At 36.2% G+C, this 27,869-nt stretch overlaps 4 protein-coding genes across 5 annotated transcripts; 2 read left to right on the forward strand and 2 right to left on the reverse strand.

Moving 5' to 3' along the window:
- Positions 1-162: 162 nt before the first annotated feature.
- Positions 163-2,401, reverse strand: LOC141905961 (uncharacterized). The gene is made up of 2 exons (XM_074795091.1): positions 2,394-2,401; positions 163-2,096 (listed from the first exon to the last, which is right to left on the reverse strand). The coding sequence occupies exon 2, from the start codon at positions 2,052-2,054 to the stop codon at positions 234-236; it is 1,821 nt and encodes a 606-aa protein (XP_074651192.1). The 5' UTR covers positions 2,055-2,096; positions 2,394-2,401; the 3' UTR covers positions 163-233.
- A 3,984-nt stretch (positions 2,402-6,385) lies between these two features.
- On the reverse strand, positions 6,386-11,824 carry LOC141905464 (guanine nucleotide-binding protein subunit beta-5-like). The gene is made up of 10 exons (XM_074794331.1): positions 11,699-11,824; positions 10,998-11,134; positions 10,698-10,739; positions 10,512-10,588; positions 9,326-9,452; positions 9,096-9,239; positions 8,704-8,844; positions 8,239-8,335; positions 7,750-7,916; positions 6,386-7,319 (listed from the first exon to the last, which is right to left on the reverse strand). Exons 1-10 carry the CDS (start codon positions 11,817-11,819, stop codon positions 7,308-7,310), a joined length of 1,065 nt encoding a protein of 354 aa, XP_074650432.1. The 5' UTR covers positions 11,820-11,824; the 3' UTR covers positions 6,386-7,307.
- A 476-nt stretch (positions 11,825-12,300) lies between these two features.
- Positions 12,301-20,803, forward strand: LOC141905311 (basigin-like). Its single transcript, XM_074794148.1, has 7 exons — positions 12,301-12,464; positions 14,694-14,996; positions 16,636-16,809; positions 16,905-17,000; positions 17,579-17,866; positions 18,289-18,415; positions 19,114-20,803. The coding sequence occupies exons 1-7, from the start codon at positions 12,392-12,394 to the stop codon at positions 19,169-19,171; spliced, it is 1,119 nt and encodes a 372-aa protein (XP_074650249.1). The 5' UTR covers positions 12,301-12,391; the 3' UTR covers positions 19,172-20,803.
- A 729-nt stretch (positions 20,804-21,532) lies between these two features.
- On the forward strand, positions 21,533-27,667 carry LOC141905618 (uncharacterized). 2 transcript variants are annotated; one of them, XM_074794568.1, is made up of 19 exons: positions 21,533-21,967; positions 22,058-22,679; positions 22,771-22,918; positions 23,145-23,275; positions 23,372-23,558; positions 23,659-23,852; positions 23,939-24,104; positions 24,210-24,395; positions 24,486-24,605; positions 24,712-24,800; positions 24,913-25,097; positions 25,203-25,343; positions 25,419-25,604; positions 25,691-25,860; positions 25,961-26,107; positions 26,241-26,405; positions 26,531-26,713; positions 26,810-26,892; positions 27,205-27,667. In XM_074794568.1, exons 1-19 carry the CDS (start codon positions 21,797-21,799, stop codon positions 27,465-27,467), a joined length of 3,537 nt encoding a protein of 1,178 aa, XP_074650669.1. In that variant the 5' UTR covers positions 21,533-21,796; the 3' UTR covers positions 27,468-27,667. The 2 variants fall into 2 exon arrangements, with proteins under 2 accessions (XP_074650669.1, XP_074650670.1); XM_074794569.1 differs by lacking the exons at positions 25,203-25,343; positions 25,419-25,604.
- The last annotated feature ends 202 nt before the right edge of the window (positions 27,668-27,869 follow it).

The raw sequence follows: 27,869 nt of genomic DNA on the forward strand, positions 1-27,869 counted from the left end.
TGAAGAAGTCGTATTGAATCCGTGCTTACTTCTACCAAACACCACAAAAACACACGTGAAAGTCGTTCATTTCGCCGATGACAATCGAAGTGACGCGTAACATTAAAGAGATAAAAATCATACATATGCGTTAAACTAATCTTTTATTTTTGAGACCTATCATGATGAAATTACAAGTGATATTCAACAGTATTCAAAACTTCGAACAGCTGCTCAAAATGTGCATTTAACAATCACACCCATTTAAACCTGACGGGGGTTTTAGCCCTGGCGATACTGTTTGCGGTCGGTATGCTCTTTCTGGAACCCATGAATCGTGCGTGTTGTTGACGAGACAGTTTAGGTTTAGGTTTTATTTTTGGAGATTGCGGTTCATCGACGATTTGCGAGACAGATTCGGACGGTAACTCCGGCTCTTCTGAGGTAGACCGATGTTGTTCAATACTGGTGTTGATTGATTCCAATATATTGTGTTTATGGGAATTACGTCGACTGGCTGCTCTTGACTTGACCGCTTTCCCGGGTAGAGACATTCTCCGTTTGTTGATGATCGCATTCTGAAGAGACTGCGCCAACTGAACCGGTGATTTCTCTTCGTAAAAATCCTCAACTATCTCCGGACTAGTTTTCACATTGTGAACAGCTTCTAGTTTTTCAAGCGTGCCGTGAAGTTCGCTGAATTCGGTTTCTAAACTATTCACATCGCTCGTAAGACCGTCGAGTTCTGCCTTCAACTGCGCGTACGAATTTTCACTTTCTGCACTTATTTCCAATAGCCGTTGTCTTTCCGACTCTTTCGTGTTGTAATTCTTCTCGGCGTTCGAGAATTGTTTACCGACGTCCGTCAGTTGGTTGTCCAAGTAGCGAAGCTGATTTAATATCTTCGAACGTTTCGATTGAAGCGAATAATTCCGTTTAAGTTGTGAAATGCTGATTTTCAAGAAATCGGCCATGCTTTCTTTCTGTTGTAGTTCTACGGATTTGTTGTGTTTTTCTCTCTGAAATATCAGCAGTTGTTGTTCCAAGACCACCAGATCTGTCTCCATTTTGCGCAGTTTATTTTTGTTCGCTTCGCAAGACGCCTGGGCGGTTTTCAGCGCGTCGGCAGTTTTAATCTTCGTGCTCCTTTGATGGCGAAGATTTTCCGCTTTTTTGAGACTAAGGGAGCGCACTTCGGCGATATGCAAATTAATCTCGTTGACGTACGTCTGATCCCTGTTCACCCAATCACGTGATATAGCGCACATACATTCCAACTTGGAGACGACTTCGGGGAAAATCCGCACTACTGGGAAACAGTCCCATTCGCAACCGTTCATCAGCCCGTCGAGTTTAACATCGTTCTGCCTGAATAAATTCGCTTTTATCCCGTGATTGAAACTTTTAATCAGAATCTGCACTTCCATGATCTCCGTACTTAAATCCCCCATGAATTTGAATGTTTCCTCTCTGTATTTTTCCGATAATTCGACCGAACTTTCGTCCAGACTACCGCTGAGACACCCGCGTTTTAGTCGCCGGAAAACTCTCGTTTTAAACTTGTTTTTCAACGAGTTCGCCTCGTCCAGCGAGTTTTTCAAATTCTCCCAAAATTCGGTAATAAACGCTAACGACTTCTGGTCCGGTTTTGGGTCGCCTTGACACATTCGTAAGTTGTTCAACATTGTAAGGATTTTAGACTCGCTGTTTATCAGTTCAGGTTCCACCGAATTCACGAGCAAGATGTCGGAGCATTTAATGAATTGGTCACTTACAGTTTTGAGATATTCGCGTTCTTTATAAACCGGTTGATCGTTAGTGTCGTCACTGCCGATCGCTGAGTATGGCGACTTATCCGTTTCAACCCACACCGTTGTCAACATGCTTTCCTCCCCTACCATGTAGAAATGGGTTTTCAACCGATAGATATCCGCTTCTATGTCGCTGATTATCTTTCGTAGGTTGTTCAAAGCTTTCGTATAGTCAGTTTCATCAGCGAATCCGCTGTCTACGGACATGCTCGGCTCTCTGCTGCCTTCAGTCAGGAAAACATTGTACACGGGACTGCGACTCATCGTTGCGTCGAGACGACCACACTTCCCGTTAATGGAATTAATCTGCGTGAAAGGAAAAGCGAATACGTGTTAATATATTGGATGTGCTCTCCTGTCGTGTCGTTGAAAGGTGTATTTCCGATGATGATTAATGCAAATTTAGCGTGCCCCCTCAGTAAAAATCCATCCAGAAACATTAAGTATACATACTGATATTCTATGGTATGGTATACGTAATTTTATACAGATATTTTCAAAAGTACATAAACTTTATGTATTTTCGATATCTTATATAGAATCTTTGATGTTTTTCTTTTCGATGTATCGATTAGAGACTTGACTTCATGTTTGATTTCGTACCAACTCATTTAGGAAATATCACGTATTGGTATGGTATGTATGTGAAAATATCCGCATAATTCTGTCAAAATATAAAAGTAAATACACGTTCTTTATGGTTGCTAATGATATGGTACGTACCTGCGAGTTGTATGTTTTTACGCTTTCCGTTGTCTCTGTTAACGAAGGCGTTTATATACAAGCATATGCATATAAACACAAGAATGACTTATTTCGAAATAGAAAATTCGCAATTATTTCGTATCAAAATCTAAATTAAACCATTTTCCAGATATATGCGTCACCGATGAGTTTCTGAAAATAAACTCCCGAGACAACGCGCCTTAGAAGACAAACCGCAAATAGACCAATACACCAAAACTCAAGTTATATATATTGTGAATAGATTTTAGCTTGTATACCGGAATCGAAGAAAGTTGTACTGGTTTTGCTTGTGTCACCCGGGGTATTAATTGTGCATACTTCATTAGAGACAATATTTGGTTGGCGTTCTACCGTTTGCCGATGTGGTTAGAACGCATTCTTTCAAACAAATACGGCATTCTTCTATTCACCTGTTGTCCCGGGCGGAGATCTATAGCACTACGTACTTTCAATAATATTCCAGATAATATAACGATTGAAATTCAATAGTTTACTTTCCTGTTACCCGGCACCCACAAAAGAAAGGGCTTGATCCATAAAAAAACCCATTTCATTCATTAGCTGTTTATATAAACTGCACGTAAACTTTCAACTCTTGTTCTTAGATTAATGGTCAAAATGTCAACAGGTACTTTTTTCAATTAAAAGATCGCCAATATTGTTTGATTCGGCTATATTTGTAAATGTTAAAAAACAGATTTTGGAGCAGATTGCGATTTAATGATCAATAAATTCCAATTACTTTCTTTCAATCGTTAGTCCTTTCGATTTACATATTCGGAAGAGATTCCCAGCACATAGATGCAGCGTTTTATGCTACGCAGTATTATGGGCCCCTTTGTGAAATAACGTTCAGGTGTGAAGCCAATGTGGAGGGCTGTGGAAAATACTTTAATTCTAGGACTATTTCACAGCTTAAGTTTAGTCTGTTTAAAGACTAAGGTGGTGAATTTCAACGTCAAAAACCTGATCGGAAAATATCGTAGGGCACGCGAGATTTAGACCGCATTGGGGAATACGGCCTGGATCCACTCCTGTAACCACCCACAATTAAACACGAAAACTTAAAACACGTTTAAGAATGCAACAGTATACATGTTATTATTTTATTTGTCTTTATATAAATAACAAGGTGTCATAATTATATATATAATACACTATAGTCTAATATTTGAAATACTACACGATGTAGTGTGTATCATTATGATGCGATAATATATTCATATGACGTAATAGTAGGTAATTTACATACGTAGATATCAAGAGTAAAACAATCGATTGAAAAACCCGACCAAAAAAAAAAACATAAACGTTCTTTCTTCCCCGGCAACACCTGAGAGATAGGAACCAATCTTAACAACAATTCATCGTTTAGAGATTAAATTGGACATCGGAAATTCAGCCAGGTAAATATGTTACCCGAACATTCGTGATATCTGAGGAAAATTCCACAATAAATGAATTTATCTAAAAAGTCTATTTGAAAATTAAGAAATATTTCGGGTGGTTGCTACCACCCTTCTTCAGTCTACGATGACAGTCCAAATAAGGGCATATTTGGCAAGTCATTTTAGACAAGAAGATAGCGACTATAAACTTTTAAGATCAATTCATTTATTGTGGAATTTTACTCATCGTTTTATCGCGGATATCGTGATCTACAACTGATTTATTCGTGATATCTTCTCCTTTTTGTATGAATTTCGTTCATGATCTAGATTAGTGAGACATGATATGCAAATCACTCGAATTTCTCCGGTTCATTCTCCACGATTAAACCAACAACAGCGTTTTCAACTAATCATAGAAACATAAAACAATGACACTGACGCCGCCGTATCCGTAAACAACGCCGTAAACAATCACATTACACATTATCTCGAAACAATCGAGAGAAAACAATATTCAACACGTTATTTCATAAGCAAAAACCTTCTTTAAACAATAAGTAACCTGTGGCTTAAAATATCTATAGTATAAAAAAATGTTTATAAATTAACAAAAATCCACAATAACATACGAACCGACGAAGTACACAGATTATAGAAATAACAATAGACTCTACTTAAAACCAGATATCAAGGGCAGTGGATAGTGGTAAGAAATGATGAGGTAATGGGGTATGCACATAATTTGCGTAAGTTTCATTGAATTCTATCAACTCTGCACGCTCCATTTGACTAGTAAGTAGTTTAGTGACAGAAAATATCTTGACAAATGACTATCGCATCACATTACATTCTACCGAAAAAACGGTATTTTGTTACATCGTAACAAAATTTTCATCGTAACATTTATGAAAATGTTTCTGTTGCTTGGAAGAACGGGAACAGAATATCAGAGAAAAATCTATGCGAGCTGATAATTTTACCAAGTAAGCCTAAATTCCGACAAACATGTACAAAACATCGCAATTAGATTTTTAAAGATGAATTTCAGTTGTGCGCGTGTCACGATACAAAGCATTTTTCACTTTTTCAAGAGCTACCGATTTCAAAAACGTCATACATGTATTTGTATTGCTATTTCATTCTGAATACGAACGCGATGACAGGTTTAAAAAGTACTAAACGTACGTATTAACAGAACTCTCTCACAGATTGTAAGTAAATGCAAAATAAAAGCAGTTGAATCGAGATAGAAACAGTGACTAGACTCTAATAATCACAACTGTTAATTAAAAGTTGAACACGTTCTACAAAACGAGCATAAGGATTTACACACACACACACAGATAAGTTTCTAAGGAGTATGTTTGACTAGGATAACAATATAATCATCTTAAATACGATAAAACTTTCTTCGAGAAATACCGATATTACATTCTTTCCTTGAAAATTACAACTAAGTAATTTTGCCCCGAGTTAAGCCATAATCGCTTCTTTTATTTCATATTTTGATGTTTTGTTGAAATGACAACGTGCCACGCAATAGCGACCTCGAAACGGAAATATGTGACGCGATTGCTTATTCAGATATTGAAATAAGCCTGAATTTGTATCAAACAATGCGGTTAATTGATGAGATTATTCAACGAAGTTATGTATTATCATTCACATTTCAACAATCCATGTATTTTTCGTTTAACTCAGTTCAATCTAATATTGAGTTACGACGGAGGAATGAACATGGTAATAATTTGACACATTCAATAATTTCAACCCAGAAAAAAATTTCATTAATTGAACTTTAAACTTCCTCATAAAGAATTATGTATTGTACGATAAAAAGTAAAAGGACATACGTGTACACAGGAAAAAAGACGTCACAAATTTTTGGCCTTTTCTTCGAGAAGACTTCCCAACACATTACAAATCAGAATCTTTTAAAAGCATTATACGAATTACTATATCCGTTCATCTTTGAAAACATACAGTTCCAAATGAGTTGCCAAAACTTACCGGAATATCTTAAGCCAACGAAAAAAAAAACCTTTCCATGCACGACTCAATCATTCCACCACAATATCATATTCAAATTCAACACGAAAAGAATTCAAATCGGTAACAAAACTAAAAAGGATCTACATTGATAAGACATCGCAAAAAAAATCATCCCACCAGACAACGAGAGAAATTTGAACATTCGACGCCAACACGATACGAGAATGGATTGAATGAGATCTAAAATCATTGATTAAGACAGGAGCGTAGTTTGAGACGAGATATAAAAAATGTTTAACAATGATGAATATGGTACATACGTATAATTCATACATACATATATATATATATATATATATACATATATACATATATACATATATACATATATACATATATATATATATATATATATATATATATATATATATATATATATATATATATATATATATATATCCATCCAATCAAAAGGTATATATATCGTCATAAAAGACAATGGCCACCTTCTTCATTTAATCCAAATAAAATGATGAATTAAATCTTTTCTTTTTTTTAGTCCATAGGCGAATTCAAGTTCAATGCTGGATTTTTGATACAAATGCATTCCTATTCTCACTGCTGTTAAATGGAACGAAGACAGAATGTGTGCTAGTAAAATCTCCGTGGCCGAACACCGCCTCATTTCATACGTTTACACGTAATTAGTTTTCGAAGTAAATGCACATTTCTTCGAAAGCAATAAATCAACGATGACGATAGTGACACAGACGTGGAAGTAAAAATGTCGAATTTGAATACCTTACACGACGTATCTCTTCACATAACCCGGTAACGCAGTAGTATCTACATAGATTGTCTTAAAAGTACAAGAGCATACGAGTCAGTAGTAATGACGATGATTTACTAAGAAGCAGCCCTTTAAAATGAATGTATAATCAACCACAGTTTCACCAAAGACTGGGCTTTTTTCTTGTTTAAGATAATGCCCCGTACACAAATCAATCAAACAATACCCTAGCACATGTCTACATCGAGATTCTTCCGAATATTCAAGTAAAGATTCTTGTACAAAATACCCATATTCATCTTCTACCGTGATCTGATGATTCATGGCGACAGACTTCATCGTCAAATTGCTTCATTCCGCAGCCTACAACCGCGACGTCTTCCACGTCGGGTTACATGTTTCGTTTTTCGTCTTTCGATGTTGAAATACGGATGAAGCCAATCTCTCGAGTAACACGCATACATTAAATATACCGCAGTGCCACGTATAAGATGACGAATGTTTGTGCAATCGGCTATAAACAGCCTGGTAGTAGTTTTATATATGATATATCGTTGGTCAGACAATACACTAGATATGACTAGTCCCTGGAAGATTTTATGCCCAAACCTGCAACATGAAAATGAAATAAATGAAAACCTCTTTACAGTCGACTTAACATCAATCATTGATAATGTAGACGCTAATATTTCACTGAGTTACATATCAAGCAATTTGAAATAGATCTAATATTTTTAATTTCTCTAAATTACTATCTTAATCATTCAAACTTCTTTGTTCTGTCTGATTCTTGTAAAAATATTCTGTTATTTCATTTTGTTGTCACAACGCCTGATGATAGCTAATAGTACGTTGCTCGAAATATATATCATTTTCCATAGAATTCTTTTTTTTTTGTCTGTATTTATAGTGGGATTTCTCTCGTTACTGATATGAAATAATTTTGCAAAAGTTAATTGGCACCACGAGAAATTCGTTTACAAAGCAACGATCATACGTACTTCTTTCTTCGAATAAATTCGACATAGACGCAACTTACCCGTAAGGTATAATCCCAGCTTCCCGTGCATAGAGCAGTACCGTCAGGTGAAACAGCTAAACAACTCACTCTGTTATCATGGCCGTAGAGTATAGCTATACGATTGCCTTTCAATACATCCCATACGTTCACTGTATGATCATCATAACCAGCAAATAGAAGACGACCTTAAAATAACCAGAATCCTGGTGTTAAATTTCGCTCGCGGGGACGGCCTTGATGAAACTTCTCATATTCATCGGGAGCTAGGGAAAATTTGAAAGCCAGGGTCAAAGGCCTCTATCAGTTCCACCCTCGGGTTTTAGACATTTTTAATACATCCAAAAGATTGCAATTTCCGAAGTGCTAAATTTACAGGCTTTTATGATCTCTGTCTTGATGAAAGGGTCACCTCAATGGGAAGGTAGAGTACTGAGCCCCTGGGACCGACCCCTAAACCCGCAACTGACCCGTGTACGTAGTTCAAATGTTGTATGTAAATACACTCACCACTAACGGAGAAATCTACAGAATTACACGCGAATATGATACTCTCTTTTTTGTAATGTGACACTTCACGATCGGCTCGAAGATCAAATAAACGACACTGAAAACAAATTGAAACCAACATTAACCCGACATTCCCTGCTGACTACCGAGATATCTCGTATTTCCAGTTCTGCCATCATAACCAAATACGAGTTAATCTTTCCTATTCACTTTTAGATATTTGCACTCAGACAACTGGAATGACACAGTTTCTGACAATGTGAACAAACTCTGCTTTCTTCATTCTCAATAATCTGTGGTCAATTTCATACAAAGGCTGACTATGTAATTATAGCTCTATTGCCAACTACACGATAACTCCTAGCAACAATTCGGAAGAAACACGGCGACAGGCAACATGTTAGAATTTGTAAGAAATCATGTTTACTAGGTGCACAATGAAGCAATGACTTTATAGACACTTACAGTTGAATCATCGGATCCAGAAGCGAAAGCGTCTCCACTCGGGTAATATCTTACACTGTTGATATCCGATTCATGACCTTCGAACTGTTGAACGCATTGACCGGTTCTCATATCCCAAATATTAGCTGAACGATCACAACCCTACAATAATACATTTGATCATTCATAAACAACAATATCTACCACTATTGACACCAATGTCTTCTTGGCAAATAATCTTATGGATAACTGAACATCATTCAAATTAACCATGAATTAACAAACTTTTTGTATGCAAGAAGGTTCCTACAGATAAGTTATTCCTGGCTTTTGAGGAGTTTTCAAGGAAATAGAGAAAATCTTCAATTTCAAGGAAGCATCTGCATTTTCATCACAATCATTTCATAACGTACCCCAGAAACAAATGAATGACCAGTTTCAGCCGGTGACAGGTGAATACTCATCACATCACCCATATGACCGTGGAAACTCTGAATCATCGTCGAACTCTCCACATCCCAAAGCGCGCACGTACCGTCGCCGCTACCGGTAAGTATCTAAATAAATAAACATCATCGTTCGAATCAAATATTCACGTCACAAAAGACGTTTCGATTGTTCAAACGCGATGCAACCCACGAACCTGTTGATCCGAATGAGTGAATGTGCAGCACGATAAATAACTAGTATGAGAGGCTACCGTCTTCTTTTTCAGGGCAGGGTCTTCGTCTAAGCTAAGCGGATATAACGTGCATTTATTATCCAAGCCCCTAAAAACCAGGAAGAAAAAAGAAATGGAATTCGTGTATATGTTAAACCGATTGAAAACAAGGCAGTTTAATAAATGAAGAAATCCCAAACTTCGAATTTAAAATTATTCAAATTTATTATAATGAAACCTCAAAAGACTTTTTATTGCTTGGTCTGTTTATCTTTAGTTTTGACACACTGCTTCTATTGTAGATCCTGTGAGTTTATATGCTTGGTTACTTGTTTTTCTGGTCATTCCACCTGATGATGGCTGTTAGTCAACAGTCGAAACGTTGTGGTTCCATTATAACAAATTTGATCGTATAATTTTAAATTCGAAGTGTGGGATTTCTTCATTTATCTACAGTATACACGGATTATAGTGTTCATTCGACAACTAAGGCAGTTTAATATATATGGATTTGAAACGTATCATTCTCAGATATCTAACAAGCATTTAGTAATGATATATGTAAAATGTGCGTCATAGGTAACTGGCTTCCTCCGGACGATAATACTAGAAATTGATCACTTCTATTCTGTCTGGATAAGATTATACAATATCCCGATGAAGTCAGATAAGTATCAATCATATCACAGAATATCAATCAACACTACTCAATAAATCAATACATATATCAGTTACCGTGGTTACTACATAAACTACGCTACACTAACGGTCAGGTAACTGTATTAACGATAGATAATGGGTCGGGGATAGTTGGACTGCTGAAATATTGATCAACTCACTATCGATAGAACACTTCGTTATTTTCAATTTTGACTTCACAAAAAAATAACTGATTTTAGTTGCACTATTGCCGAAAATAAGACGTTTAAATCAGCCATTTCATGGAAGTTCAACACCATTCTCTCCATAATTACATACATGCATCGCGCTACTAAAGATTAACATCTTTCCGATGGGCTCAATGAATATGTGTACATCAAGCGATAGATTAGGAATAATATACTTATAAAGAAATATTTAGTAGGGCATTTGACTTTCAAATGCCAGTTATTTCAAATGTTAAGTGTACTGATAATGAAAATGCATTGTTCGTGCGATTCATACTAACCCGCAGGCAACTACAGATCCCGATGGTCCATACGCACATGCCATCACCCATGTTGTTGGTATAGTCACTGCATGTTCCTAATAATAGAGATTAACATTTCCATAGAATACGAGTAATGAAATTTACTGCGATAACGCGCGAGACCATTCATCGACATTAAGGCAAACGTCACTTTATCACACTCACTTTATTGGTTGTAAATGCATCCCAAACGATCATTTTCCCATCCTAATAAATAACAAAAAATGTTATGAAAACAGTTCACAGTCCACTTTCACTCATTATCTACATATGGATAAAGAAATGCGTCGTCAATGACATAACTGAATCCCAGAGTTTTCTAGGTTTTTTTTTGTTGAATATTTGTAAAATTTCTAAAGTTTTCCAGGTTAGTTGCTACCCTCCAATTATTCCAGGTAAAAAAAATTTAAACAGAAATTTTGATTACTCGAATGGTCAACCTGAGATATTCTGATGAAGGTTTACCTGAGAGGAACTGACAACATGTCGTTTGTCCTGACACCAGTCCATACACAGCACCTTGCCCTGATGACCTTTCAGTGCTCTTCGTTGCTTGATATTGAAGTTGCTTAAGCTGTCCAACTTTTGAGCAACGCACGTAACTGAAAATAGATAGAAAATAGATGAAAAGATTTTCAGCAGCATCTTCTCCAACGGACAACGGCTCGAGTAACTAAGTGATCACGGCGACGCTATTGATTCATTATGATAATGGAGTGACAAGCAAGTTAAGAGTCCTGCTGCTCTTTATGACATGTTGTAATTTTATTGTGGAAATAAATTTATTACTATTTTATTATAAAAAAAGAGTCCTGCTGTATCATCGAGGTAAAATTACCATTTCAGTATTATCCGAATGACATAAGGCAAAACTGCAGTTTTTAGAGGTGTCCAATCAATGTAACATAATATTCCATTGTAGAAAACAAAAGGTGACTTAAAACTGCAGTCTAACCCACTTTGTCGTATATCACACATCACCAAACCAAAAGGACTACACAACATACTCAGATACTAAGGATGACAGAAGAAATGTCATGTCAGCTAGGCTTGTGCATACACTGAATTCATTTCACTTCCGGGTTGATGTCGAGCAAATATAAGAGATTAAATCACGATTTTTTACAGATTGAATTCAAAACGAAGCCTTTAATTCAAACACCTACGATCTACATCGTTCAGTTTCCTCTTTTCCTCGTCTAATTTCGCTTTGAGGGTCTCAGCTTCGCGACTCAGAGCTTCGATCGTGTCTTGCTGATGTTCGACCCTCAAACCCTCGGCAGCCATGTTTCCCGTCATGATGACTAATGAGATGTCAACATGGAGAAATGTATGGGAATTCGTTAATCAGGCACCCGCATTGAAAACCGTCTAGAAGATTTATTCATTTCATCGAGATAGTTAAACAAATGAATAATAACTGAAAAAAAGATATCGATTCTGAAAATGATTTTTTAATAAGTATTTATTTCTCTCGTGTTTAATTGCCAATTCCCAATTTCACGGACGTTGCACGGGTTGCTCTGAATAGACTATGGTTGAAAATTCTACTCGAAACGGTGGTAGTATTATGATTATACAAAATATCCTCATGCATCTTAGATCAACCAAAATATATACTTTACATTATATATAGATTTTTAGAATTAGTTTGTCCCATGATATGGTTTAAATCTGCATATGAAGTTACTTTAGTGATTAAATTTTCGATAGCTATTTCGGGTTGCGAGTTCGCAATTTAAGCATTGCCTAATTGATCACATGATCACGTGACCATTTACTTCCGTGTTTGCGATTAGGGCAGAGACGATCCATTTTCTGCAATTTTTGGGCTTATTGTGACCCTCTAAAGCATCGTGATGGGTTCATTTAACGGGTACGCTTTACTACCGGTCTTTGTGCTTGCAAGCGTGTGTGCTGGACTCGGCGAAGGTAATTACGATGTTTTTAATCCAAGCTCAAATATTCGGGAACTATTGAATTTTTGTTCTCTACTCACATTCAGTTGTTGAGGAAATTTCATCATAATCATTGAAGGTTGAATAAAAGCTGATTTATTTAGTACGATGGATCAATTATGGGAAAAGTTTTATCCAAAATATCAGAATATATAGGGTGTATTTAAGGCTATTAATACTGGACTGAGTCAGTGTGTGTGTACTGTGTGGTGAGATGAGAAGACTGCACTCACAGTCACTGCACTGCGAGGTGGTGGGATCTACCAGCAGGTTTCTCCAGGGGCTATTCTAGCATAGGCTGCTCTTAAGATCTGGGGCTGATAGAAGTAGTTCACTGAATATTCATATTCCAATAAGTCGAGGCCCTTAGTTTAATCAATTTATATGAATTATTTAAGAATTCTGAAATGCTAGATATTGAAATTTCCTATTCGTGAATCATGGAATAAAGAAGCATAGAACTATAGGCGGAACCCGCTGATTTTTTCTATCCTTTGGCATATTTTATTCTCACAAGTTTCAACACAATCTGTACCTAATGCTTTCTATTTCAGGCTTATTAGATTAGTATATTATTGTCTAGCCTATAATGAATGACTATTATTCGGTCATGTGAAGCATGCATGATCCAAATCATAAAATGGGAATTAATATCCTTATATTTCCTAAAGTCAGCTATTTCTTATTAATTCCCTTTAACTATTCTTTATAAATATACTTATCCATTAGGCCTAAGCGAGCAGGGACCAGTAGCTCAAAGATATTTTATAATCATTGAATAAAGTGAGGGTATTAAAGGGTATTATAAAGTAAAGTATTAATAAAGTGAGGGTATTAAATCAGGGTTCATAGCAGTCCTTAAATGGGAAAGGGTCAATTCAAGGCCTTCAATATCATTGATCGGGGTCTTAAGTCCTCAAATCATTGTCACGGTCTTTGTATGGCATTGCCTCACCACACGATAACATTTTGAAGCTTCTGGTCACATATCATCTGTTTCAATTATCTGTAGATGGGCCTAATGTAAATTGGAAATCTTCATGAACTATTCAAAAGAGCCCTGAAATTGGGAGTCGAAAAAGTCCTCGAATATGAAAAAAGTCATTGACAGTTATGAAATTGGTCATGCGAACTATGGACCCCGTTAAAAATTACTTTGCATTGAAATAATTTTTGAGCGACTGGTCGCCAAATATGTTCAGTCTATCTCGATATGCGTTGTACATCCAATTAAGACAGGCCTTCGACTATTAACTAGACAACAGCTGTCTAATCTGACTTTCCCAATACCTTTGTTCAGTTCTAATGAAATCTACCTAAAACACTCTGTGGTTGAGCTGAGAGCTTTTTCATTTATTCCTTTAATTTATGACAACGTTGCCTTTGTGCTATAGTGCTAGCTAGATCTGTTCTTTGTTATGATATGTGTATATCCAAATACATATATATGAATTAAATGAATTTTCGTTTTCAGCATGTTGTTTTTGCATGTTCCTGATCTGTGGAACGAACTGAATTTGTAACAACCTCTATTTCGCCTGTTACTATGACACTAGTGCATGACATACCGATATTTGACTAATTTAGGGCATGGGAAATCGCTGATCTTCATTAACAATCACTTATTTCATTTTTGCCTTAAGTTATTCCAGTTTTTGCCGAATTATTGAGTGAAAATACCAGCCAGTGTTCAGTTTCGAATTTCTAATGAATCTCTGATGATTTTGATTTATCTAATTTGAAGGGTACTCGTCCAATAAATGAAACATTTTGGGTTTTTTTTTGTTATGTCATGCACAATTTGTTATTTCCCCCGGAACCCAGTTTTAAATGTTGTCCGATGAGCTCTGTTTCAGTTTTGAAGTATTTTCCTTTTATTTCGTTGATTCCGAGTCTGTTCTTATTCTTTAGAAAAAAAAAACGCGACGTTGTTTATTTTTCAAAATTTATTACCATCTCGCAAAGTTCTCAGCTTCTGTGGTTAAATTTCAGAATGTTGAATAATGGGTGACCTCTCAAGTCGAGGCGCTTAACATAAGCCGTATATAGATCGGATTAGATGATACATATATATATATATATATATATCCTACGAGCTGAGCATATTTTGATATTCAACATCAAACTATAAATAGGATCATTTCATGATAGATACGATCCGACCAGCTAGTAGTTTAAGTATTCCCCATTTGGTTATTTTCAGCTGTGTCATTACTTCCAATTGGCGGCCAAATAGTGGTTAAAAATGGTACAGCCTTGGATATCATTTGTTCGGGCGATAAGGACGTGATTCTTAAACACTTCATACAAAAAGTTACGCTAGATCAAAACGATGCGGGTTGGAAATGTCCGGGCAATTGTAACCTGAACATTGACTCAGGTGCCCAAGGTACCAAGTACACTCTGAGCATTAAAGACGTTCAGGTTGATCACCAAGGACAATATGTTTGTGAAAGTACCCAAAACCAGAGCGATCAAAAAAAGATTATGGTATATGTTGCGTCCAGTAAGTATCTTGTAAATTTACTGGAAATTTTTGCTGCAGGTGATAAAAACTTCTTTATAAAGAAAAACAAACGTCTATTTGGAATTAACGTCTTGATATTTCTGTGCGCGAACGTGACGATCTTACGGTTTGGATTCGAACCCGAACAAGTTTTTCCTGCAGCAGATCTTTCGACTAAGTCTCCTCTGCACATTTGAAACCATCTTTGATTCTTTAAACTGTGTTAAAATACAGCCAAGCATGCACGTAAATTTTCCGTATATATTTTGTCCATTAGGTTAAAAGAATCGAACAAAATTCAAATACAGCAGATTTAGATATTCTCAACACTTTGTCGGCGAACTATTTCGATGGTTCGATGAGAATTGAAACTCTGTATTCCAATCTTAACTTGAGTCTTGTCGGTTAAAAGAAAAAACTCCATGTCAGTGTGAAATTCTGAAATTTAAATCACAAATTTTTTCACATTTTTTATTTTATTTGATGTCTTTTTTAAATGTCGTTTTCGATGCTTAGCTTGTCTGCTTTTTCTCCTACTTGAATATTGTTGTAACCCCTTTGCTTCGCTGTTTGCGTCCACGTTATGTTTTTAACACGATCCCCAACTCACCAGCTTATTAAATTCACCAATTTGTGTGTTTCACTAAATATTCATATCGTAATTTTGTATTTTAAATGCACACACTATCAAAACTTCATACAGACTATGAATTCTTGGTATTGCGTGCGATAAGCTTCCAGCTCAAGATTAAAATTGTCAACGTCCTACTCTAAGATAGGATGGTGTCTTAAGAGATAAACAGACCAGCTAAGATCCTGATGACTGAAAAACATTGTGAAAATGTTCGTTTCAGAAGATTGGTTGGTGACAATAATCCAGTCTTCGGATAAAATAAAATATTTGTGGGATAGGTTTGTTCAAGGACGTTTGGGTAAACATCTGAAAGGTTGAAAATTTCGTCGAATGAATCTTGCGCTGGATACTTAGGAAATCTCGTGTGAAAAACCTCGACCATCGCCATATTTAAAAAAAAACAAGAAAGAAATATGACTTCAATTCGTCGATCGATTGTTTGTACGACTCGATCGTGAAGAAAAAATTACCAAATTTTATGACTACCCAAAGAAAGATGCATAAGAAACTTGTTGGACTTGAAATGTCCATTGACATTTGGTATTGCGATTAAATTTACTTTGTTGGTTTTTCACATCGAGTTTTAGTACAATGATCACATTAGTTGAATTAGTGCACATGTATACATAGATGAAGAATCATGTGATTTGTCAAAATTGATGGATATCTTTTAGAACATTTTCGATCGCGTAGATTACCTTTAAGATGTCCTTTGTCCATCCTCCGATCTCGTTAAATGATTATTGATTCGTCTAATTTCAAAGAACAACATCAAATATCAGTAATCGATGCACATCATTAATTAGACATCATTTTAACACATTATGCACCTTTTTTACTGACACGATATACCAGTCTAGACGATGGCTTTGCCAGCAACTATATATTATGTTTTCTCAGCTAATCGTTCTAACGATACAAATTTACAACCGACTGAATAAGAGTATATCGAATCGAGTGAATTTTCCGACGGATATTGACTATGAATTTATGAATTTATTTCAGTTATCCCTCATAACGGTACGCTGGTAGACGAAAGCGAACCGGTGACGATATCGTGCGATATGACCGAGTTGAACGGCGTATCGGTGCAGTTCGCTCGCGACGGCAAGATTCTAGAGACCGACGAACACTACAATTTCTCACCCATAAATCAGTCGTTGACGTTCCTTAAACCAAGTAATTTTTGCATTTTCGTTCGAAAAAACAAACGATTGAACCGCCTTCGTTTAACGATGATCATCGTCGAAAACTGTTCGTTTTGAATTTTTCAGCGAGGAAAGATGTCGGTCCTTACGAATGTATATTCACCAATGATTTGATCAAGTCGACCGGAAAGGAAAGCATCAACGGCACTGTATTTTTATTAGGTAAAATATAACCATATTCTAGCAAATAATTAGTAGTAAACCTTAGGTTGATTTGTCCCTTCTCAGGCCGTTCTACAATGTGTTGAACTATTCTCTCAAATCATCACCCCCGAACCCTTGATATTAAACATAATTGCTAAAACTTTTCAAGAATGACGACTATTGTAACATTGCTTATTGTTAAAAAAGAAAGATTATTTCAAAGTCTACAACGCAAGCAGTAAATTCCCTACGTAAATTTAATAAACAAAGTTGCGTACATAAAAAAAAAAATGAATATAAGTTTGATGTGCAGCTGCAGTAGTCAAATTCAAAGTCTATGAAATTTCTGCGCTTTTTGGTCTTAAAACACCTCTTTGAAAGATATCAATTTAGAATATATGCACGCTATGTAGCATATATGAAAGACCCCCAATATCAATATGATTGAAACGTATTGATTTCTGAGGATGGTTAGAAGCATTCTACCTGAAAGTGTAACTCAGTACTCTGGGTCTTTTATACACAGCTCTTAGTAAATGCCTTTTTGAAAGTTTTAAACTGTTTATCCCATAACGCGGCAAACTTTTCTTCGATAGGAGGACCATTTGTCGATAAATTCGAACGTCCGTCGAAGAACCTGGTCGAAGAAGACAGCACGGTGATTAACTGTAAAGTATTCGGTAAACCTCTGCCATCGATCACCTGGTGGAAAGACGGAGTGAAACTGACCGTAAACGGCACGTTCAATTTCACCGCGTATCAAGGAGTTCCGAACGCGACTCTCGTTATGAAAGATCTGAAACAGCACCATCGCGGCGACTACACGTGCGTCGCTGACATCGGTGGAATTTCAGCCAATGCGACTCTTCTTATTCGCGTAAAAGGTGAGAGTTGAAGGACTGAACTTTACACTACAATGTGGCTGGCCACTGATCTGGAAAACTCAAGGAATTGGAAAAATTGGAAATGTTGGCAAAAGCCTGGAAAACTCGGATATGCTATCGACCACGCATTTCCATTCTTTATTATTCATGAAAAAAATTAATATTGCAACGTTTTGAATCTAGAAACTGTTCGCCTGCAGATTTTGTGTTCTAACGAGGAAAGCTCTGGGAATTTGTGTCGGGAAAGTGGCCACTCAGTGCAAGAAACGATTTTGGGAGTTTCTTCCTTCCTTTATACACAGATTATAATGAGAGATATATGTCTCCCTGCCCCATCTGTGTACATCACAAATGGATGGCCCTTAGCAAGTGAACTCTTGATATTCTGATATCGTGATTTAACCTTAAATCTTCTATTTCAGACAAATATGCAGCATTGTGGCCTTTCCTAGGAATAGTAGCTGAAGTGGTGATAGTTTGCGCTATTATTTTCATTTATGAAAAGAGACGTGGAAAGCGTACCGATGACGATGATGTGCCACCTACAAAGTAAGCGGTCATTTTACGTAGTTAGATTTTCCCGTTCTCTACAAACATTCTGAATATATGTATATCGCATATTTAGTCGATATGAGCCACGGTCTGTAGAGGGTTTTTATCAACGGCTATACTGAATAATGTATAAAGTCCGTCGAACTGATTTCGGTTAATTATAGCATTCTTTTGTTGTCTGTTTATAAGTGTCGAATGTATTACGCATAGATATCGCGTATGTTGAAATACATATGCATAATCAGCTGTTTCCAAATGTTCATAATAATTATTCAATGATTAATTCTAATTGAAAGCTCGACGTGTTTTGCTTCATCAAAATACCGTGAAATTCTGCTGATTTCACTTATATCTTTATGCTGAATGTATAATATAACCAGCCTAGTTCGGTTTCCACTGGGTTTAGTAAAAGCTATTGTGCAGTATGTGCTATTTTGAACTTTGTCACTGCAATGACGTCAACCAGATTACCTACATACATACTGGTGCTGATATTTTTCTATGTAAACGGGTCAATCCATTTTGCATGAACAGTGAAGATCAATTCTGTGGTTTGGTTAAATTCTAATCCAGTCCAAGTTTCATAAACAAAGAACATACCCTTAGTTAAATTTGTTCTTCAGAATTGTGTAATATTTATAAAAAGTACATCAACTATATTTTTAGTGTTTATTATTTGTATTTTCTATTCTCAGGACCAACGCGCATGATGCAAAATCCGAAGAAGTTCGCCAACGCAACGTCAAAACATAAGGAGACCTCAGTAATGTGATGAAGTTTTTTTTGGACTGGACATAATAGATGAATATCAAGATCATCCGGGCTTTTAACCTTACATTATGAGAAAAATTGATAATAGAAATTTCATTCGGAAAATTTAGGACGAATTTTGGATAACAATACTCACAGACGAACTTCGTGGTCTCACACAAGCTGAGATCATTTGTATATAAACACAATATATATAAATGTATATTGCGCAAATTATTTTGCGTGTTTTTGAAATATGACTTCCATGTTTGTTTTTTTTCTATACATTGTAATAATACTAGTAGGCTGCATACAAAATAAGCGTGTTGTTATGCTCATCCAATATATATAGATAGGTATGATTGAATGTGTTGGATGCGCAAGTGAGTTTTTCTCTGTCTATGTACAGTACAGGATTTGATTCTACTAGGCTAAACGACGGACACGGGTTCTTTGTGCAACTTGCTGTTGGGCACTGGATTATACAGTTAGTTCACTGTGAAAGTACTGGCCTTGATTGTGTGTAAAAAGAATTTCTCAATAATACCAGTATTCATAACCGATTAGGCCAGTATTTTATTCCTGTGAAAAAGTGTTGCCTGCTAGCGCTTCAACCATGGTTAGAAATGAACGTACGTGTAAAGACTTGATGCTAGTTTCTCCTTGGAATGAGGAAGCAATTTGATAATTCAAAATTTGGATCCTGACATTCAGAATAGATTCTACTACAATGACCTCATGACTAAAACAAGTTTTATTTTTGATTTTACTGTCGAGGATCCTGTAGAATCTTTGAATCTAATGATTGGATAAATGATCTCAGTATGTCTGCGTGATTGGTGATTAACTCTATCATTTACATTAATGAACATTTGTCGATAAACAAACATGCGCATGTTTGATACATATATGTATATGCTTGATAGAAACATGTACATGTTTGATACGTACATGTACATGTTTTATGAAGTTTAAGAGCTTAACAAATATTTTTGGTTTAATTGATACAAAACAAACAATATTTCAATTTAATGCATGCATATCGATTAATCTCTTAGTATCGATAGATTAGTGTATAAACAGCAGCTCTAAATGATACAGTGGACACTCGTTATAACAACCTCAGATTTAACAATATATCGGTTTATTGCAAACCTGGAATTTCGTCCGAAATAGGACGATTTATTGATTTCATACTGGATATAACGTACATATTTTCTCCCCTTGAGGTACGTTGTTTGAGGTTCCGCTATCACAGGGTTGTGTTAAGTCTGCGATGTTCTACTCTTAATAATTTAAGTGTTTCTGTTTGTGAAAGATTATTTATCCAAAACGCTTTATTATTTAATAATTAGATTTTACCTACTTGGTATTATATTATAGGGCTTGCACATTGATATGTTTGTACTAAATAATACGGTGAAATTGACGTTCAATATTGAAATTGAGTGAACGATTTAATCAATGATTTGATTCATTCAGTGGCATCATCATCGTTATTTATGGGGTTTTATTTCGTATTTTATTATTATTGTATGACGATTAATTTTGACTAAAGAATTTCTGAAGGTGCCAGCGTTTATGTTGTCATTATGGAGTTATCAACGTTTTGCTTTTATATCATTATTCACTTTACGCAAGCATATTAAAGTTAAGTCTAACTATGTGTGATATGATATCTAGTTTAAGACCATTTGACTTCATGTAGATAGTTGTTGGGTAATCAATTGATTGAACGTTGATAGAAATCAAGATTTAAACACCAATAAAAAGAATCGCAATGTATATTCTGTTGAACCAACCGTTCTATGTAGTTAATGAATGTTATTCACTGAAGGGAAAAATCGCGCCCAGAATTTGGTAATTTATACACTGAGAACTAGATTTATGCATATATATGTTCATACTCTAGTGAATCCTACTAAAAGGCCGCTATTCCATCTTTGTCGATCTTATAATACAAAGCTGTTTTGCGAAGTAACGTAGATATAGAACAATTGCTGATAATCGTTTTATACATAGTTGTGTAAGAAGAGAGTGAGCCGGGTGCTGGGTATCATCAGGATTGGCTGTCACATCGCCTTATCTGTAGTATGTGTATGCTGTCGAATGCTGCTACATAATAATAAAAGTTTTGTTGGAAATTTAATTCAAAATATGTTCGTTTATCTATTAGTCTCTTTGAATTAGGTAATCGATCGTTTCTACCTTTAGTGGATGAAGTAGATATGACTTAGAGACCCTCGCGACTGGTTCAACATACGCAGTGAGAATGACGTTTTATTGGGATTCGAACTCACTTATTTGACAATCCCATAGCGACTGTGATTAAATATCGTAAACACAAGTAGTTGCGCAATGTCAGGAAGCGAGTTTTGTGATGGATTTTTGTTGTGTTATTGCGCCACTAGATGACAATTAGCAGCGACATTTCTCTATATTTAGATTATAAAGGGCCCACTCAAGATTCCTCGCCTCTGCTTTCAGTTGATTTGAGCTTAGTTTAAGAGGAAAGTGTTTTTACTGTCCCAACTCCAATCACTTCCTTATTTATCGCACTATTTACCGCACTAAAACGTTGGTTTCAATTGATTTCTACATTATTTACTATTGACTGATTGATCGAACATGGCTGATGAGGAAGAAGGGATGCAAGATTTGATTAAGCTTCATCGTAATCGCCCGAACTATGCGAGAATGATATCATGGGAGTTGCTGGCAGAAGAACAGACTGAAGAATGTGAAACTGAAGGGATTGATGAAAAAGATTCAGGGGTGATGACTGGACTGATTTTTTCGGTGAGTGGTGCTTCCATCCATGAGGTGGAGGTATGAACTGTCAGACGGTCGATGTAAGAAACAAACATTAGTATTCATTGAATTTTTCAGAAAAGCGACGCTGAATTTACATCTGGTGATGAGTATTTTTCTGCAACTGAAGGAATATCCGACCCTCGCGGGCGAGGAGGGGCTGCTCGGGATTCCGTTCCTGAACCCGCTCGCAGCGAACGTAAATCGCAATCGAAAAAACGTCGCAAACAGAATAAACTTCGTCGCCTTCAAGAACACGAGTTTTCGGCGCCGTTCCAAGATATTCCGTCGGACATTCTGATAAAAGATGGCGACGATGTTCGGATCTATCGCAACGTGCCGTCGTTGTCAGAGTTATGTTTACACGTGTGTAATTTCGGTCGTATCGAAACAGTGCCGCCCGGATTACGACCAGCTGTCCACACTTATAGACAAAAGAAAGCTTTTCAAAGTCGACATCTGAAATGGCTTCACAGTATCCTCGCGCACTTACAGAAAGAACACGAAGAAGAAAAGAAAAGACAGATGAAGAGTAAAAAAGAAAAGAATTTCGAAATCGGCATATGCGGCAGTATAGATTCTATTTGGAAGCCCTTTGAGGGAGATGATGGATATGATTTCCCGATACGGGCAAATGTTTATTTGAGATCAGATACATTCCCGTATGATCCTTATCACTACAATGATTGGGTGCCTGAAAGTAAGGATATTTCGTGCATGATTATAATAACGATCTTTCTAATTCTCATGAGCTTGACAAATTTTTTTTCTGTGCGTCATTCGATTTGTAGTTTTAGGACAGTGTATTGAACTTATGTTACCGAGCACTGTCAGACGCCGACACGCTTCCACCTCTAAAAAGCCGACCAATGATGAAGATATCCTCACTGAAGCGATAACAGCAGCTATTATCTCTGTGAAAATGGCTCTTATGAAGAGGTGATAATACTGTAGATGTGTCTGTAGCATATAATAATATGGTGGCCACGTCCCTGGAAATTAGGCCCAACAAGTATATTCAACAAGCCCATCTAATTATAAAAAGCTTACCACCAACGATTTGGTAACTAACTAGAATAATGATTACTTGTCAAATGTATATTTCTCAATACCACTACAGATATTTGTATATTTGGACTAAGCTTTTTTTTTAATGATAATTTAGGTATCCTGCGCTAATTAAAGATTTCTACCCGGTCGCTTTGGGATATGCTTTATGGAGTCGAGGTGTTATTTACGGAGCTGCTCAGGCGTTTATACTTGCGATTGAATCGAAGTCACCTGCTTTAAACCAAGGTGATCTATCTGTAGCCGGTTTGATTTACGGTATATGATAAGGATGCACTATTTGTTGGTATGTTGCATAACAATGTTACGCATTAAATTTTTCAGAATCGAAAGGTTTTCTACATTGTGAAATCGGTAGAATGTATGCAATGTTTGGTGATCTGGAAGAAGCTGGTAGAAGCTTCATGGATACGGCATCTGTATCTGTGCTGAAGAATGATGCCGAGCAAGCTTATGATGAAAGATACAGACCAGTTGGTTTTCTCTTACAAGCTTTAGTAACTGAATCAGGGTAATTGAATTAATATCTAAATTGTTTTGGAAAACATTTACAGTTTGGTAGATTTTCAGCTATTCTTAGTGGAAAATGCAATACCGGTATTGCTTTCCAGAACTCTCGATGAACACCGAGCTTTGAACGTGAGATTGGCATGGAATAGTATGATTGAGAATGATTTCTATTTGATGTATGAAGATGAGGCTGGTAATTCACAGCACTCCTTTTATTATAACAATGGACATAAGAATGTATTGTACGCACATGCTGCCAGTTCTCTGATCAAATATACAACAGGATACGCTGACAGTAAGTTGACTTAATCATCTACATTCTCTCAATATATTCTATAAATGGCTCATTATTTTGTAGCCTCTTTTTGCCCTATCTCGTAGATGGTAAATTTGATATGGACGAATGGTTCCATAGCGTTACAAAACTGCTTCTGAAGTGGGCTGAAAGAAGTGCAGTGTTCAGATTTTATTTGACTTTCATCAACGCATTGAAAGGTCGAATACACGAATGTACACATCAATTTGAATACTACAAAATGGAAAACATGTAAGCTTACGATATACTCTTGACTGAAGAGAAGGGAACAAATACGTACTTAATTCTTAATTGGTAAAATTGATTTGAAAATCTGAATATAATTCTTTGTTTTAGATATGAAGGCTTCGATGGTAGTGTTTATTCTCCATCAGCTGCTTCTTCTGGAAATAGGATTTCAATAAATCCATGGCAAGCTGTTCTTGATCAAGCTGTAGAGCAAAAACGCACTATTCGTCCCATCAAGTTATTGTGGCGTAAGATGCTTGTATTACCAGCTCAATTAGATAGCATTGAACATCTGTAAGTAACCATTATTTTGGAAGACAGTACCAGTACGATAGTCTGTTAAACTTTTTAAGACATTTTCAATAACACCATCTCTTTATTTAGCCCATCTGATCTTTGCTTAAACTTAATCGACATGCGACTGACCGAAGAAGGGCTTTTGACTGGTAATATCAGTTTGCATCGACCAGCATTACTGTCCATACATTTTGATCCATATACTGGGTACGTTTTTGGTCTGAATTTAGTTATTTAGTGCTTATTGGAATCGTCTGTTAGTTCCACTGATATGAATGCTGTTATAATGAACTTACTTTCTTCATTATTACAGAAGACTCATTTTTCCCAGTATACCAGCACATAGTCAACCACTGCATGATTTGCCATATTTGTCATACTTTCATGGCATGTCATATAGCGGTAAGCCATCATTCATATGTCCATTCGAAAAAACACCAGTGTTTGCAGTACAGATGACTAATTTTCGAAAAGAATTTGACGGTTTAAGCGTTGGGATGATTTTTTTCTTCAGAATATACGGGTCCTCTTTGGATAAGGTTGATTGAAAGTAGTAATTTCTCTTTTGATTTCTACTGCGTTGTATCACTTGACTTTGGCCATCGAATTTCTAAGTGCATCGAACTGATTTGGTCGACTCCAGACGGACACAAAACGACGATTGATCTTCGAAAACTTTTGCGTCTCAAACAGAAAGAGGTATTCTATCGATATACAGAAAACCAAATCAATTGGAAATCGTTTTCAAGCACCAAATGTTCATGTATCAACCAAATTAATGGCTTTTTGTATACCTTTGTTTAGTGGAGTTTGGAAAAATTACAGAAAGCATGCTCAAAAGCGCTAAAACATTCGCCTTTCCGTCCTGACAATGAAAAATACCTTTTATCCCTCATTGAGGATAATTTTGAAAATGGTTGGTCATGTGCATTGAATGATATAAAAGTAGGTATTCTTAACCAATTTGCTCCTACATGGCACCTGTTTTCAAATGTAATCATTACTATTTTTTTTTTTCAGAACGTGGCAATGTTCCTGCCTAGCTTCGAGAAGGAGATATCTAATCCTAAGCTGTGCACGAAAGAGAAATTAAAACTAAAAAAGCAGTATCTTTCACGACACAGAAAACCGTTTAGCGCTTATTTACAAAGATGTGTAACCTACAGAACGAATCATATAGTTTTAACCTTTAATATAGCCACTGTGGTTAGTTGATATCATGATTCTGCGATCGATTTACAGCCAAAACTTGTTCGGTGAATTTTGTATATCACGATCATCGCTTTTTCCAGATAATTGACTGTTCCTCGCCCGAAACTATGCAACAAATAATTGTGAAAGAAGATTTTGGAAGTGATTTTACGGGGCCTCCTACCACCCGAGTTCTAAACGATTTCGATACAAGTTGTCCATGGTCCGATATCTACTGCGTTCTAAGTGGTAATAAAAAAAGTGATACTGTGTAAGTATTGTTAAGGTACATGTATACGAGAGATATTTACTAGGCTCTTGCACATGGCAGTTCATCTTAGTCTTTGAAATTTCAATCAAATGTTTTACAGATGTGAGATGTTTGACATTAGAGGTGACAGTTGGTCGGTGATGAAAGAGGTTGATCCTATCATATGTCATGGTTATGGTTGTATAAATTGGAAGGCTTGCATCAATAGTACAATCTATGGATGTTGCTCGAAGAATGAAAGTAACATGTACGTATCATGCATATCGAAAGTCGATTCGTTCTATTCTGCATTTGAACCTCGGATGTGTTACCAGTAAATGTTAGAACACTCGTGCTGAATTTGATAAGTTCCTGGTAATGATTGATAGTTTTACTTGTAGGGTGTTTGCCGCTAATAGAGATGGCTTACACACAAAAGCGTTTGTCGGTGATATCTGTGATCTTCGGCAAGTTGAAGATTTTTTCATCCTGGTGACGCAGAATGGATTTCATGTCATTGATCCGACATGGATCCAGGCAGCTCCAGTACACTGCACTGACTTCAGGTATGTATATTGACGAGGAATACTAGGGTTTAACTGTATCTTCACTGTCAAAGTCCATTTTTGCCCCAAATCTATTGGGTAGCATTCAAATCTTTTAATTCTCGTATTATTTTTATGATTTTCAGCAAACTGAGCATGAAGGTCGATACTGATGATATGTTGATTCAGAAACCTCAGCATCATGAGATAACGGTAATAAATTCTAGATTGAAAAATCAATCGAGCAATCGAGTAATCAGTATGGGAATTGCCTGGTTTGGTCATGTTCTGTTGCTGGAAGCACCGTACGGAACCTCTTTGACATCAACGTAAGTAAATTACTTGATACTGATAGATTGATCATTGTGTGCCAGGTGAACAGTACATTTCAATTGTTTGATTACTGAATTGAATATCGTTTCTAGTGATAAGAAATTGGAGGTAGATATTGTATTAGAAGTAAAGGTTGTCGGATATCCACGAGAATTATGCTTGATGCCTAATGAAGGTAAGACACTGATGTTGATGGTAATTCGGAGTTAGGTGCTACATCCAACATTTCTGTTATTTTCAGAAATATTGGAAAATTCAAGAAAAGTATTTCAATTTGAATAATTTTTAAAGGCTGGGGTTAATTGGCACCTAGCAATTTTCGGTAAAATATTTCAGTATACCATAATTACGGAAATTTTCAGTCTCTGGAAAATATAACAGTTGATGGGGGCCAGGGTGACTTCGTAATTCCTGGGTTAGGGGTTTAGAGTGGGGTGATTACCTTGCACTAATTTATTAATTCTACATTTGTTACATATCATTCCAGCTGGATTTCTAGTAACTACTACTCTAGTAGAAGACATGTTTGCAGAATTCTGGCAAGATCTTTATCAGTTTAACTACGATGGTCAACTTTGTCGTGTTTTAACCGGTCTTGGAGGAGAAAGCTGTATGTTCAAAACTGTTTACTTGGAAGAAAATTGTCAACTGAAAAAAGACAACGATCAGTTTGGAAATGCTGGTTGGCATGTATATTTCTGTGATCACGCAGGTGCAATTGCTTGTTTTAATGCAAGCGACCGATTCTAAATTTAACTGAATTCGTGGAAGAAATAAAACCGTTATAGTTAATTGACAAAATTAAGGTCTACATCCTGAAAATGAAATTTTCATGGAATGAATGCATTAAATAGAAGTTTGTACTGATAAATCAATATTATTGAGTTGGTACTGAAACAAATGTATGTTCAAACCTTATATCAAGGAATGTACATGATTTTTGATGGATCAGAAATAGTATCTGTGATATTTCAAATTATCATTTTATACACTTTGTTGATTTATAAAGCTTAAAGATTTTAACAAAGTTGAAGTTTCTAAGAATAAATTACATTTTCTTGATAATCGATGTGTGTTTTTCGATTATTTCTTTGCAAAATATTCTGCAACAGATTTATCATTCGTCGCTATTGAAAGGGGATGAGAAAAATT

The sequence above is a fragment of the Tubulanus polymorphus genome, chromosome 5 (genome assembly GCF_964204645.1).
Source record: "Tubulanus polymorphus chromosome 5, tnTubPoly1.2, whole genome shotgun sequence".
Classification (NCBI taxonomy): Eukaryota; Metazoa; Nemertea; class Palaeonemertea; order Tubulaniformes; family Tubulanidae; genus Tubulanus; species Tubulanus polymorphus.

Bases quoted from the DNA above. Each gene is read 5' to 3' on its own strand.
- LOC141905961 (XM_074795091.1), bottom strand. From the start codon at position 2,054: ATGAGTCGCAGTCCCGTGTACAATGTTTTCCTGACTGAAGGCAGCAGA.
- LOC141905464 (XM_074794331.1), bottom strand. From the start codon at position 11,819: ATGGCTGCCGAGGGTTTGAGGGTCGAACATCAGCAAGACACGATCGAA. The intron at 9,240-9,325 runs GTTCGTGGGTTG...TTATTTATTTAG, and splicing joins TCACTCATTCGGATCAACAG to ATACTTACCGGTAGCGGCGA. The intron at 7,917-8,238 runs GTGAGTGTATTT...GGTTATTTTAAG, and splicing joins TGTAGATTTCTCCGTTAGTG to GTCGTCTTCTATTTGCTGGT.
- LOC141905311 (XM_074794148.1), top strand. From the start codon at position 12,392: ATGGGTTCATTTAACGGGTACGCTTTACTACCGGTCTTTGTGCTTGCA. The intron at 12,465-14,693 runs GTAATTACGATG...GGTTATTTTCAG, and splicing joins GTGTGCTGGACTCGGCGAAG to CTGTGTCATTACTTCCAATT. The intron at 17,001-17,578 runs GTAAAATATAAC...TTTCTTCGATAG, and splicing joins CGGCACTGTATTTTTATTAG to GAGGACCATTTGTCGATAAA.
- LOC141905618 (XM_074794568.1), top strand. From the start codon at position 21,797: ATGGCTGATGAGGAAGAAGGGATGCAAGATTTGATTAAGCTTCATCGT. The intron at 22,919-23,144 runs GTGATAATACTG...ATGATAATTTAG, and splicing joins AAAATGGCTCTTATGAAGAG to GTATCCTGCGCTAATTAAAG. The intron at 23,276-23,371 runs GTGATCTATCTG...TAAATTTTTCAG, and splicing joins GTCACCTGCTTTAAACCAAG to AATCGAAAGGTTTTCTACAT.